A 14157-nucleotide genomic window follows, 5' to 3' on the forward strand; every position below is an offset into this window, starting at 1 on the left:
TACGAGACAGATCCTTTATAGCAGGACTGAGACATGCCGTTTTAACTACTTCATCCCACCAGGTGGCCTAGGACCTGAAGTTTTGTTATAATTTCTACTTTCTTGTTAATTAATCTCCATGAAGAGAATTAATACCCAAAAACAACAAATAAAAAGCAGTGTTTTTTTTTTAGAAAAAGTGGGGGAAAACCCCAAGTTTTCCCCTACTTTTTCCCACTTGTACCTTACTGTGATCTTGGAGCTTCTCCCTCAGGACTTCTTGGCCAAATTTTTCATAGTGAACTTTTCCAAAATGCTTCTGTTGAAAGTGATACTTCAGAGCCTTGCAGCTGACAAAATCACTCCCACAGCACTCACAGTTGTAGTATTTGAGAGTCCACATCCTTTCCCAATGAAGTATTAGATCTGGAAACTACTGACCACAAAAACAAAGAGCCTTTGAAAAAAATATAGTCTCTCATAGTTAACTAGAATACAGGTATTACTTCTAATGTGCTAATGTGTGCTCAATCACATGCATGATTCCTAAGAAATTTATCCCTCACTAAAATCAAATGCAATATCATGAAAATACCTATTTAGACAAGCTGATTGTGAGCTTGGGCTTATAAAGATTAAGATGGCTGTAACATCAGTAAAACAAATGCAAAATATGTATAGGTATATATGCACATTTTTCTAAAAAGAAATTTCAAGTGAATCTGTGACCCAAAAGACATTAGTAACTGCTGGTTTAGATATAAATCTGCTGATTTAGAGTACTCAAGGATTCCCCAGGAGCCATTGTTTCTTCAATTTTTACCACCCCATTAATTCCCATATTTGAAAAAATTATCATGATCTGTACATGTCTTTTGAATCGCTCCCTGGATTTTTAAAAGTAGTTAAAAGCATATAAAAAGCAGAAGTTTGTACCAAGAGACACAGTCAGGAAGACGTTGGCGATTCCAATCTCCTGTGGGTTTCTCTTGAAACTGTTTATTTTTCTTGTTGCCAAGCAACTCTGCTTGCATTTGTAAAACTTATCTGAAGCTTAGAGCTCCTTCCTCAGAGGTTAGAATTATGGGATTTGTAGTTACCAGTTTCTTAGCAATCGAATAGATCCAGCTTTTCTAACTGTACTCATAAATTATTTTGCATCTGTTGCTGTAACACATTGCCACAAATTTTAGTGGCTTAAATATACAAAACTATTGTCTTACAGTTCTGTAGGCCAGAAGTTTGATTTGGTTTCACCAGCTAAAATCAAAGCATTGGTAAGGCTGAATTCCTTTCTTTAGGCTCTAGGTAAGATTCATGTCCTTGTTTGTTGTTGTTGTTGTTGTTGTTGTTGTTGTTGTTGTTGTTGTTGTTTGTTAGTTTTGTTTTTCCCCCCAGCTTCTAGAGTCAACCCACAGCCCACACTCCTTGGCTGGTGGCTCTCTTCTTCCATCTTCCAACGCAGCAAAAGCAAGTGGAGTCCTGTTCACATTGCATCTTTCTGATCTGTCCCCTTTTCCACTGTTTAATGTTTTCTTATTTATTTTTGAAAAAGTGCAAGCAGGGGAGTGACAGAGAGAGGGGGACAGAGGATATGAAGCAGGCTCTGCACTGACATCGGTGAGCCCCAAGCCCAATGTAGTGCTTCACCTCACAAACTATGAGGTCATGACCTGAGTCAAAGTCAGGAGCCGAACTGACTGAGCCACCAGGTGCCATACCTTTTCCACTTTTAAGGACCTTTGTGACTCCATCGGGCGCAACTAGATAACACAGGATAGTCTCCCAATTTTAACGTTGGCTATTGACAACCTTAATGCTATCTGCAAATTTAATTCTCCTCTGCCATATAAGGTAACAAATACAAAGTTTCCTAAGATTAGGACATGGACTTCTCTGGGGGAACCATTTTTGGCCTGCAACATTGTACTTCTAAACTTCAGACAGAAATAGAACTGAATCCAAAATGTATCTGTAAAAAATGGAAACGAGGCAAACTGTTTCCTTTCTTTGCAAAAACATCTGTGCTTAAATGGTTCTGGAGCCTTTGTCAGACACAGAGTGTTGAGCAGTGTGCTTTTCACTGAGGTGCGGTGCAGTTCTCCAACTACAGGTCCTATCTCATTAGCAAGGTGTGAAAACAATTTAGGGGTTGTGACTAAGATTTTAAAAAATCAAAGAAGACCAAAGTAGGGAATATTGAACATAATGAAGGTAAATAATGATTTGTGAAACATCCATTACAGCTAAACATACACATATCTGTATTGGGTTACAATGTAAAATGTATTTTAAAAAATCTAAATTACACGAATTAGTTTATTTCATATCCTCTCATTGGTCAGCAGAAGCTCTATCTCTTGTTTTATTTCTCTTAATTCCCCATCCTCCACTTTCACTTACCTCCTTGTTCCCCCACAGGTAAACATTATAATGTTTTTTGTTATATATATATTTGTTATATGTATATATATATATATATATATATATATATATATAAACATAAACATAAATGTTTTTGTTATATATATTATATATAATATATATTATATATAAAAACATAAATGTTTTTGTTATATATATATTATATATAATATATATATAATATATGTATATACATTATACATTATATATATGTATATAATATATATACATATATTATATATATATTATCTATACTCTGGTCCATTCCTTTTAATTGCTATAGAATAACCCATAGTGATATCTGCTATATTTACTATATGTCTTTCTCTGGGTAGAAGTAAAAAACATTTCAAAGTCACTGGTCTAGCGTGAAAATCCAGGACTTACTGGAGAACTTTTAGAACAACCCTGGAAGTTTTCTTCATCCAAGGCACATGTCCAAAATGTCCACTTAGCTTTCCTGTTGGCAGCCATTAAGATCTATGGGTGTCACTGTTCCCAAACTTGGTCTTGCAGGAAGACACCGGTTGGCATATACCATAAACAGGGGAGTGTACACATTGATGCAAAGTTGCAGAATTTTTAGGCTGAAACACCCTTTTCTCGCCCTCTTCCCTGTCCCCTCCATCATTTTAGCAGACAAGTATTTTAAGGATACTTTGCTTGCAAGGAATAGAGACCTACTGAACATAAAATGGAGTTTATTGAAAGGGTTTTGGATATCTTGGAAAATCCAAAAGTGGGAAGTAAACCCAGACCTCAAGGCCATCTCTGGCCATACCAAATTGCCTAAAACAGGGTGAATGTTCAATAAACTTTGGTCCAATAAATGGATGAATAGGTGAGTAGAGGAAGGAACTGGAAAATCATCAGGAATCAAGGCCGCAGTTCTCACTGATTTCACTGACTGACCCTGTACGTCTACATCTCTGCTTTCATATCTCTGCTTCCCTTGTCTATTTCTGCACAAGTGTGTATACGTGCTCTACAATGGTGCCCTTCTAGGGTGACAAACTGCCCTAGAAACAGTTTGCCTGAAAAGACAAACTGTTTGCCTGAAACTGGCATATACTAAAATACAGATGTAGCTTCTACTGTGCTAATTTGTGCTTTATCACATGAATGTTTTCTAAGAAATTTATCCCTCACTAAAATCAAAAACAGTACCATGAAAATACCTGTGTTAAAACCAGGGAAGTGTTAAAACCATAGAAGTCTCAGGAAAACCAGAAGGAATTGGTCACTCTACCATTGCAGCAGAGTATGCCTTAAAAATCAGCTTCATAAATCCAGCCAGTCACTGTGAATTAATGAATTGAGTCCCTCCAAGCCCCAATGTTGTGAAGTTTGGAGAACTTGACTGGATCTACCCAAATTGTGATTTGTTTCCTCTATGCTACATGTTCATTCCTAGTCCAATCAACCTTGACTGAGCTACAGTGAAAGGGGTAGAGAGGTACATAACTCAACCATAAGCTTAAGTACCAAGTTCTCTAAGAAAGGCTGTTGAAGCAATGTTGGGCATTTGTAGTTCACAGATATGACGTAGCACATCATTCAGATTCCCAGCACTAGCTGTCCAGGATCAGAAGAGTGAAGGAAAGAAGACAATAGTTGAATTGTTAGGCCTTCTCAATGAGATTTCTCTCCTCCCACGTTTTGCTTAGTATAATGTTTTCAAGCTTTATCCATGTTGTAGCATGTATCATTACTTCGTTTTTACAGGTCAATATTACTCTTTGAATGAATATACTGCTTTCCTTAGTAACCTATGCATTAATTAGTGGACATTTGGGTTGTTTCTGCTTGTTAGCTACTATGAATAATGTTGCTATGAACATCCACATATGCATCTACAAATTTTTGTATAAACATTGTTTTGAATTCTGGGGCATCTGAAAGTGAAATTGCTGGGTCTTACAGTAACTCTATGTTTAACCCTTTGAGGAAAAGCTAAACTGACCTCTATATTTTACATTCCCACCAGTCATGTATGAGAGTTCCAATTTTTCTATATCCTCACCAACACTTATTATTTTCCATATTTTAGAGTATAACTCTCCTCATAAGTGTGAAGTGAATATGAAAGAGTTTTGATTTGCATTTTTTGGTAATTAATGATGTTGAGTATCTTTTCATGTGCTTGCTGACTATGTATCTCCTTTGGAGAAATGTCTATTCAGAATTTTTCTCCGTCTTTTAAATTTATTATTTTTTTAAGTTTATTTATTTATCTTGAGAGAGAATGTGTGTGTGAGCAGGACAGAGGGAGAGACAGAGACAGAGAGAGAGAGAGAGAGAGAGAGAGAGAGAGAATCCCAAGCAGGCTCTGTGCTGTTAGCATGGAGCCCCAAGAGGGGCTAGAACCCACAAACCATGAGATCATGCCCTGAGACCAAACCAAGAGTCAGACAACCAACTGAGCCACCCAGGCACCCCCCTTTACACACTTTTTAAGTGGGTTGTCTTTTTATTGTTAAATTATATGAATTCTTTATATATTCTGGATACCAAGCTCTTATCAGATATATTATTTGAAAATATTTTGTGCCATTCTTTGGTGTATCTCTTTATTTTCTTGATAGTGTCCTTTGGTGCACAAAAGTTTTAAATTCTGATCAACTCAGATTTATTTTCCCTTTTGTTGCCTGTCCTTCTGGTGTCATATCTTAAAAGCCATTACCTAATTCAAGGTCATGAAGATTTACAGCTGTTTTTCTTCTAAGAGTTTAATACATTTAGTCCTTACATTTATATCCATTTTAATTAATTGTTGATTTTTGTATATGGTATGAGGTAGTGGTTCAAATTCATTCTTTTACATATGGATTTCTAGTGGTCCCAGCACTATCTGTTGAAGAGATTATTTTTCCCCATTGAATTGTCTTGGTGCCCTTGTCAAAAACCAACTCACCATAAGTATATAGGTTTATTTCTGGACTCTCAATTCTATCCCATTGATCTATATGTCTGTCCCTATGCCTGTACCACACTGTCTTAACTCTTGTCACCTTACAGAAGGTTTTGAAATTGTGTTGTATGAGTCCTCCAACTTTTTTTTCCTTTCAAGATTGTTTTGGCTATTCTGGGTTCCTTGAGTTTTCATGGAATTTTGGGATCTGGTCATCAGCTCCTACAAAGAAGGCAGCTGGGATTCTGATATAAATTGTGCTGAATCTCTAAATAAGTTTGAAGAGTATTGACATCACTTGAAAAAAAATTTTTTTAATATTTATTCATTTTTAAGAGACAGAGAGAGAGACAGAGCATGAGTTGGGGAGGAGAAGAGAGAGAGGGAGACACAGAATCCTAAGCACGCTCCAGGCTCCAGGCTCCAAGCTGTCAGCACAGAACCCAGCACAGAGTCTGACTTGGGGCTCGAAGTCACGAACTATCAGATCATGACCTGAGTCAAAGTCAGATGCTTAACCAACTAAGCCACCCAGGTGCCCTGAAGACTATTGACACCTTAACAATTTTAAGTGTTTCAGTGATCCCACGAACATGGGATCTTTCTATTTATTAAGGTCTACTTTAATTTCTTTTAGCAATGTTTTATAGTTTTAAGTGTACAAATCTTGAACTTTTTTGGTTAAATCTATCCCTGAGTCTTTTAACGTTTGGATGCCATTGTATATGAAACTCGTGTCTTAATTTCATTTTTGGCTTATTCATTGTTATTGTTTAGAAACACAACTGACTTTTGTACATTGATCTTGTCTTCTGTAACCTTTATGTTCATTTCTTAGCTCTAATACATTTTTTTTTGGTACTTTAGCATTTTCTATGTATAAGATCATTTCATATACAAATAGAGATAGTTTTAGTTATTCCTTTTTAATCTGGATGCCTTTTATTATTGTTTTGTTTGTTTTGTTTTATTTTGTTTTTGCCTAATTTCCCCAGCTAGAACCTGCAGTATGATATTGCACAGAAGTAGTGAGAGTAGATATCATTGTCTTGTTCCTGATTGTAGGAGAAAATCTTTCAGTCTTTTACCACTAAATGTGTTATTCATTGATGCCCTTTAGCAGTTCAGGAAGTTCTCCTTTCATCTTACTTTATTGTTTTATCATGAAAGTGTGTTGGTTTTTGTCAAGTGTTTCTTTCTGCATCTGGTGAGATGGTCATGTGGTTTTTATTTTCTATTATGTGTTATTGATATGATGTATCACATTAATTTTTGGACATCAAACCAACCTTGTGTTCCTGGAATAAATTCCACTCGGTCATAATGGATAATACTTTATATATATTGTTGGATTCAGTTTGTGTATTTAGTTGATTTGTGCATCTCTATTTATAAAGGATATTGATTTGTATTTTTCTTTTCTTGTGATATCTTCTGCTTCTACTATTTTGCTAGGGCCAGAAATTATTTCTTATCCAGAGTAGGAAAGGAGAGAAGAGTTATATGCAAGGATTTGGGGAACTGAGTAGCACCATCCACTTGAGATGTTATAAGATTTGATCGACCTGTCTCTCTCCACCCCATCCCCAGCCACTGGCTGGCCTGCATAAAGCAAGGGAGAGTCTACCCTGCCCCAGGAATGCTTCTTACCCTCCTAGGAGAGTCTGTACAAGTGGACTACTAGAGTGTATGGAGCATCAATAAGCTTAGGATTCTAAATCATGAAGCACCTGCCTCAAAACATCATGACCTTGAACAAACCCTTGTGAAGAGTGGAGCTACAAAAGGTTACACAGGAGTTACACAGGTCATGTTTGCCAGACTGCCTTCTCCAATAGAAGTCCAATGCCCAATACCTTCAAATACCCATCCTTCTTACTAGTCTTGCCTAAATGTATCTTCTGTTTTTCTACCAACTATTTGCAGAGCTGGTCTGGTAGGGAGTGAGAGAGGATATTTTCCCAGAGAAGCTGTAGGCTGAGGACCCTGAGCTGAAGTTCTCTTCTGTATACTCAGTATGATGTCCTTTGGAGCCACATTTAATGGCAAACAGTACATCAGCCTCAGTACGGATTGAGCAGGCTGATGGGCTAACCCAGGACAACCATCAGCAAGGCAACCAAGGAACACCTCTGAGGACCACACTCTTCTTGCCTAACCCACAAGAACCTTTATTTCACAGATCCTAGAGAAGACTCCTTGCCTGCAGAGACCTGGCAGCACTTTCCCACCTGTGGGAGGGGGTAGCCTCCACCCAAGTCCATGCACTGCCTCCTCTCAGATGGAATCTGGCTGTCCTGGGAAAGCACCACCTACCAGGGCTCCTGCTGGAGCAAGTCCTACTCAGGACAGCCCAACTCATTTCTTGGCTACTGGAGATTTCTGGGCTACATAAATCAGATAACAGCTTTGGCCACCTTGAAGGCAGGTAGGAAATCCTTAGAGCTAGCTAAGCATCTCTTTCAAACAGAGAAAAGCATTTCCATTTTTGGCCAGTCCTCATGAAACATTTTTTCTTTCATGTCCTCTCACAGGAGCACATTTTCCAGGATTTGTTATGATTGACTCAAATTTCCCTAGTGTCTGTACAACTCAGATTCCTTCCACATGGGCTGCATGGATTCTAAGCCATCTCAGAGCAAACAAGTCTTCTTACCTGCTTTTGTTCATTCCTGGTGAGCACTGGGCAAGGACAGAAGCCACCAGAGTTTTTCACCCACTTACTGCTGGCACTGCATCACAAGTTCTAAGACTTCTGCCATGCTCGCTTGGGCAGCACAGACACTAAAACTGGAACGATACAGAGAAGATTAGCATGGCCCCTCAGCAAAGATAACACACAAACTTGTGAAGCATTCCGTATTTTGTGCAGTTCCTCAGTGAATCGCCACCCTTTGTGGATTAGCACAAAAAACAAGGTTCGGAAAGGTCACTTGGGAGGTCTGTTCCGAACTGAATTAAGCATTCCCTCTAGCAGCTGAGGACCCAGCACACCTGTCAGCTTCTCCTGGACTTCACCGAATCTTCTGTCCTTGGAGGTGAGAGCTCACCTCAGTGGTCCCCCTGGCATCTCCACGGCCACCCATCACATTACTATTATTAACTAGGTAATCCTGGTAGCTGCATCCGAAAGCTTGTTCTCATTGGTTAAATAAATAAATAAATAAATAAATAAATAAAAGACCTCTGCAGACTGTTCTTAATTTAAGGTAAGGACCTCAGAGAGGTCAAAGATCAGAACTGCCGCTAGAATTCCTGAGGCTAGATGACACTGACAGAAATACAGGGGGCGCGGTGCCTGTCATCTGAAGCCAAGCAGACAATCAGCGCGTCTCCTGTGTGGCGTGTTTAATTAATCATACTCTGTGACTTCACCTGTAAGTTTTCAACGTGCAGGCAGCTACAAGCCCTCTCCCTTTTATTGAACTGTGGTGTAATCGAGACTCCCTGATTTAGAAGTCTAACTTGAAACACTCTCCTTGTTCTTGCCTGGCTACCCTGAGCAACTCAGACAAGGAAGCATTCTCACAACGTAGGCTGAGGTGAGCCAAGCTCATTTATTGCTAATTAGAACTTAAGGGAAACCTGGAGTGAAACTGAAACAGGCAATTAACTTCCAGCCTCTTGTCATTCACTTGGAACACCCTCAGGAATGAATACCTGTGTGGTTCCTCAGTGCGAATCAAGTGTCTTTGGTTCCCAATCAGTGACATGAGGCGGGACGTGTGGGCACTCATGCAGCATCTGGGGAGAGGTCTCCGTTTTTCACATTGCACCACACACCCACAGGAGTGGAGGGGGAATTCTGGCTGGGGAGCCAGTGTCCCCACCCCCATCCCCACCCCCTTCCACTCCAGGCGCTTGCTGTTTCTGAGGTGGCTGCAGAACTACCTACATCGTAGCTTAAAACCTCCCAGGGGACGCCCTTCACTTCTGTTCCTCATGAACCCAACTGCCCTCAACTATTTACCACCCACCACGCAGCCAGTGTTTATAAAGTCCAGGTGGCATTCTCCCAGCTGCAGCCAGCTGCTCACATTAGAGTCAGGCATCATGTACCCACCTAGCACAAGGCCTGGTGCATAGTGGATGATTACAAATATTTATTGAGTGAATGGGCCATAAAAAACATTTGAGAAACATGGCCTGGCTTCCTTCTTCTACCGGTTCAACTTATGGCTGCTTTCTCTCACCCAAAGTCAGGACGTGCTCAGATATTATAAGCCAATTTTCATATTAGCTTAGAAAAACAGGAAGAAATTGGTTGCCAGTCAAAAGAGAGAGATAAAGTTTCTTTTTATGAGAACAATGTGCTTGTTTGAAATAAAGAGTTGATAAGCTGCTTTGAGTAAGGGATAAGATTCCAAGGAGTATGTCCAAATAGCAAAAAGCCGTCTGTACGGGTCCACTAAATCAAGGGACCAGCTGCTAACTGCAGGCCATTAGTTTCCTTGAGCTCCTGACGCACTTGGCCATGTGCATCTGGGTGAGGCGGCCAAAGTGCAATGCCACGGAGGAGAGACATTTCAAGTTCAAGGAGATGTCTAGGAGTAAGAGTGAGCAGTCAGCAAGGTGCACGTGTGTGTATCTGTGTGGCTGTGTGCATGCATGTTTTGGATGATTACAGGAAGTGAAAAGATCCCACAGAAACAACAGGGTAAAGGAGAGGCTCTGGAGAAGAGAAATATCAAGTGATGATGAAGCTGTTTGTTGTGGCATGTGAGAGATTCTCCCCTATAGAATCCTAGGGAAAATCTGCATTGTTCAGTAATGCTTTGGCTATAGTGAGTTTGTGGGAAGGAATCTTAAAGAGGTATTAGGTTCTAAGCCCAGGTTTGCTCAAGGCAGAAAAGAGACCATGGGCATGGATGCAGGGCAGAGGAAGGTCAACTGACATCCAGGTTATTTCCCCCTACCCAATTCCCAGTAAAGACTAAATATGTCAAGTGGATGGTTTTAAAACTGTGTTTTAATATTGTCTCTTCCCACGACTGTAAACTTCCTTAAGTTCCTGACCTTCTGGCAACAGGGAGTCTGTAGAAACATAAGAAAGACAGCAGTCAGCACCCACAGTCAAGGATTCTACAGCCCACTCAAGGACAAAAGGCCCATCTCAGGCTGACTTCAAACTACTTTAGGAAAATGGTTCATCCTCATCTTCTACCTGTAGTTGGTGAAGCTATCAACCATTACAGCACTTGGCACCTCACCACTGTTTTAACCACCCCTTCCTCTTCCCTGATATTTCCCTTGGCGGGGAGAGAAGTCTTTCTGAACCTCCCTGACATTAGCATCTTCCACCCGAGAGAGGTTACTTTCTTGTACCCACTTAGTTCAAACAGACAAAAAAGGGCATATGATAATATACCATATATCTACTCTTTTGAAATCATGGTAGATTGTTCACATTATTGAGTTTAAAGTTAAAATATTACGATAGTTTTAGCTCCACACTCTATGTTAAAATGAAACACCTCTTTCAACAGTAAATTCTAATATTCTTATTTCCAAGGAAATAGTATCCTGTAGGCATTTGCACATCCTTTTTCTCAAAGGCGACACAAACTTTTTCTAATACAAACACATATACAAATTTAACATATAATGTTATATTTGGGGGTCATAGCTAAGGCAGAGCTTCTGAGTTCCTTTACATTATCAGTAAAATTAGGCAATTAGACTGTATCATATGGAAAGTTCTTTCTAGCACTAAGAGAGATCTTAACACATTTGGCCAATTTCTCTGCCATGCCCAAAGTTGTACACAATATTTTCTAGGTAGAATGGACACTCGTACATGCTTGATTGTTTTGCATACTGAAGGCAAATAAATTATTGAAAGGAAAAAAAGGAGTATTTACGAGCATATACGAAGTACCAGATCTATTTCCTGTATACCTGTACCTGATGTTATTACTGCAAAATAGGTGTCATTACCACCACTGCATTAGGCAATAATCAAGATTTTATTTCATACTTATTTATAATTAACCAAATTCAGTGAAATCTATATAACTTCATCCTTTTTCTAATGTACTACAATAACTCTCAAATTAAATCTGCATATTTAAGGCTTAAATTTACAAAGAGGATTAGACTGAAAGTATTTCCCTAATTTCCTAACTGGCAAGTTATATAACCATATTCAATTAAAAAACTCATTTCCATCTGTAACTGATGGTGTTAACATCCATACACCCCAGAAAACAGCAGGCAGTTTTAACAATGGCAGTGGTATTTACCATGTCACTGTTATATTTACAGGCATTGTACTAGGTAATTCATAGATATTTTATTTATTTATTTTTTTAAGTTTATTTATTTATTTATTTTGAGAGAGAGAAATCACAAGCAAGGAAGGGGGGGGGGAGAGAGAGAGAGAGAGAGAGAGAGAGAGAGAGAGAGAGAGAGAGAATCTCTCAGCACGGAGCGTGACACAGGGCTCGAACTCCAGAACTGTAAGGTCGTGACCTGAGCCGAAACCAAGAGTTGGACACTTAACCCACTGAGCCACAGAGACACCCTATAGATATTTTATTTAATGCTAACAACCTCACAAGGTAGGCAGTATCTCTGTTTTATTAATGGAGACAACTGAGGCTAATAGGAATTAAGAGACAAGTGGAAAATCACTGTACCAGGAACCAGTTCCAGTCCTGATTGATGCCAGTCTATGTTCCATAGCATTTCAAATATTTAAATTTCTAGAAATCATTGCCTTTTGCTACCATGTAAAAATACTAACATTCCAAGCATTTGGTCAAGTTAAAAATCACAAAAGGCTAGGAGGCAAAGTAAATGAAGATATACTCAGCCATAAATACCAGGGCAGCCAATGTACAATCCTGATGAAGCAACCAAGGATCACATGGGCTATGTTCACATAGATGAGCAGCATGAGAAAACATGGAACAAAAGGGCTTCTTGTTTCCCACACTTGGCTTCTATACAAATGGCATGTGAATAAGCAACACGCCGAGTCCCCTTTATAAATAAGCCTTTCCTAAGGTGACATGGCTTCTTGTCTGTCCCTGACTTCTTTGAATCTATTGCCTCCTGGTGTGGCCTGCTCAACAGTTCAACTATGGCAACGTCATCTACTTTCACCACTCTATTTGGTTATTTTACTATGTTACATTACATTCTTCCTTCAAAAAAAATGAGCGGCATAGTAAGAATAAAAGTTTTTAGATGTATAAGCAAAAGTCCTGATTATAATTCAGCTCAGCCAACAATAGAAATCACAATCACATAATCGATTGGATGGCCATCCATAAGAAAATGAAGTACATAGTAAAAATGAAGAACAAGCAGAAAGCATTGGAAACATATCACTAATTATTGACTATAGAAGGTAGGCTGTGATGATGATTTTAAAGTATGTTTTTGCTCTCTGGTAATAACACTCCTGTATAGCATGTAAGTCAATTGTTCAACTCACAAGTTTTAGGAAGCACTAGATGCTTGAGTGTGTGTGTGTATGTGTGTGTGTGTGTGTGTGTGTGTGTGTGTGTGTGTGTGTTGCAGGAGGTGTGTAGGGCTTTATGGTATGAATTGAAGTAAAGCAAAAAGAAAATATAACCAAATCAAACTCTCCTGTGCATGGATTCTAAAAATGATTTTGAAAAATAAAGTTTTTTTTTTTTAATGTGTATTTATTTTTGAGAGAGAAAGAGAGTGACTGGGTGAGGGGCAGAGAGAGAGGGAGACAGAGAATCCGAAGCAGTCTCCAGGCTCTGAGTTCTTAGCACAGAGCCCAACACAGGACCCAATTCCACAAATAGCAAGATCATGATCTAAACCAAAGTCAGATGCTCAACCGACTGAGCCACTCAGTCGCCCCTCTTCTCTACATTTATAATGGGTTTTAGTTCAACTGTTTACTGCAGATATCCATGAATAAAAAAGTACAAAAAATGTAACCAGAAGATTTGATCAAAATCAAAATTCCTAAGAACATTACCCCAGTACATTACTATTACCTATTGAAGTTTAGTTGACAACACAATACTACATTAGTTTCTGGTGTACAACATAGTGATTGAACCGCTCCATACATATGCTCACAAGTTTAGCTACCACCTGTCACCCTACAACATTATTACAATACCATTTACTGTATTCTTTATGCTATATCGCTCATCCCCATGACTTATTCATTCTGTAACTGAAAACCTGTACTTCCCACTCCTCTTCACCCATTTTGCCCATGCCCCTACCTCTCTCCCCTCTGGCAACCACCAACCAGTTTGTTCTCTGTGTTTATGGGTGTGTTTTTGCTTTGTTTTCTAGACTCCACCTATAAGCAAAATCACATGGTATTTCTCAGTCTTATTTCACTTAGCACAATAACCTCTAGGTTATTGTGTTACAAATGGAAAGATCTCATTCTTTTTTTATGCCTGAATAACGTTCATACCACAGCTTTATCCATTCATCTATCAAGGGGATACTTTGGTTCCTTCCATGTCTTGGCTGTTGCAAATAATGCTGCAATAGAGATAGGGATATGTATATCTTTTCAAATTATTGTTTTCATTGTCTTTGGATAAATATCCAGTAGTGGAATTGCTGGATCATACGGTAATTCTATTTTTCATTTTGTGAGGAACCTCCATACTGTTTTCCATAGTGGCTGTATTAATTTACATCCCCAAAAGTGCATGAGGGTTCCTTTTTCTCCACATCCTTGTCAACGCTTGGTATTTCCTGTTTTTTTTTTTTGATATTAGCCATTCTGACAGGTGTAAGGTGATATCTCATTGTGGTTTTTATTTGCATTTCTCTGATGATGAGTGACGTTGATCATCTTTTCATGTATCTGTTGGCTAGCTATCGGGTCT

At 39.0% G+C, this 14157-nt stretch overlaps 1 protein-coding gene and 1 non-coding gene across 2 annotated transcripts in view; one reads left to right on the forward strand and one right to left on the reverse strand.

The window, feature by feature from the left end:
- The window catches only part of LOC132681143 (2'-5'-oligoadenylate synthase 1A-like), a 47250-nt gene that overhangs the window by 23183 nt on the left and 9910 nt on the right, over positions 1–14157 (reverse strand). Inside the window, exons 2-3 of the mRNA XM_060635314.2 lie at positions 7971–8104; positions 224–412 (exon numbers count right to left, since the gene is read on the reverse strand). Of these exons, the coding sequence (XP_060491297.1) occupies positions 224–382 (159 nt within the window). The 5' untranslated portion in view covers positions 383–412; positions 7971–8104. The remainder of the gene's footprint in view (positions 1–223; positions 413–7970; positions 8105–14157) is intronic.
- Positions 8075–8181, forward strand: LOC132682523 (U6 spliceosomal RNA). Its single transcript, XR_009611710.1, has one exon. It is a non-coding gene; the product is annotated as a U6 spliceosomal RNA (small nuclear RNA).

Source organism: Panthera onca, chromosome A1 (genome assembly GCF_046562875.1).
Source record: "Panthera onca isolate mPanOnc1 chromosome A1, mPanOnc1 haplotype 2, whole genome shotgun sequence".
NCBI lineage: Eukaryota > Metazoa > Chordata > Mammalia > Carnivora > Felidae > Panthera > Panthera onca.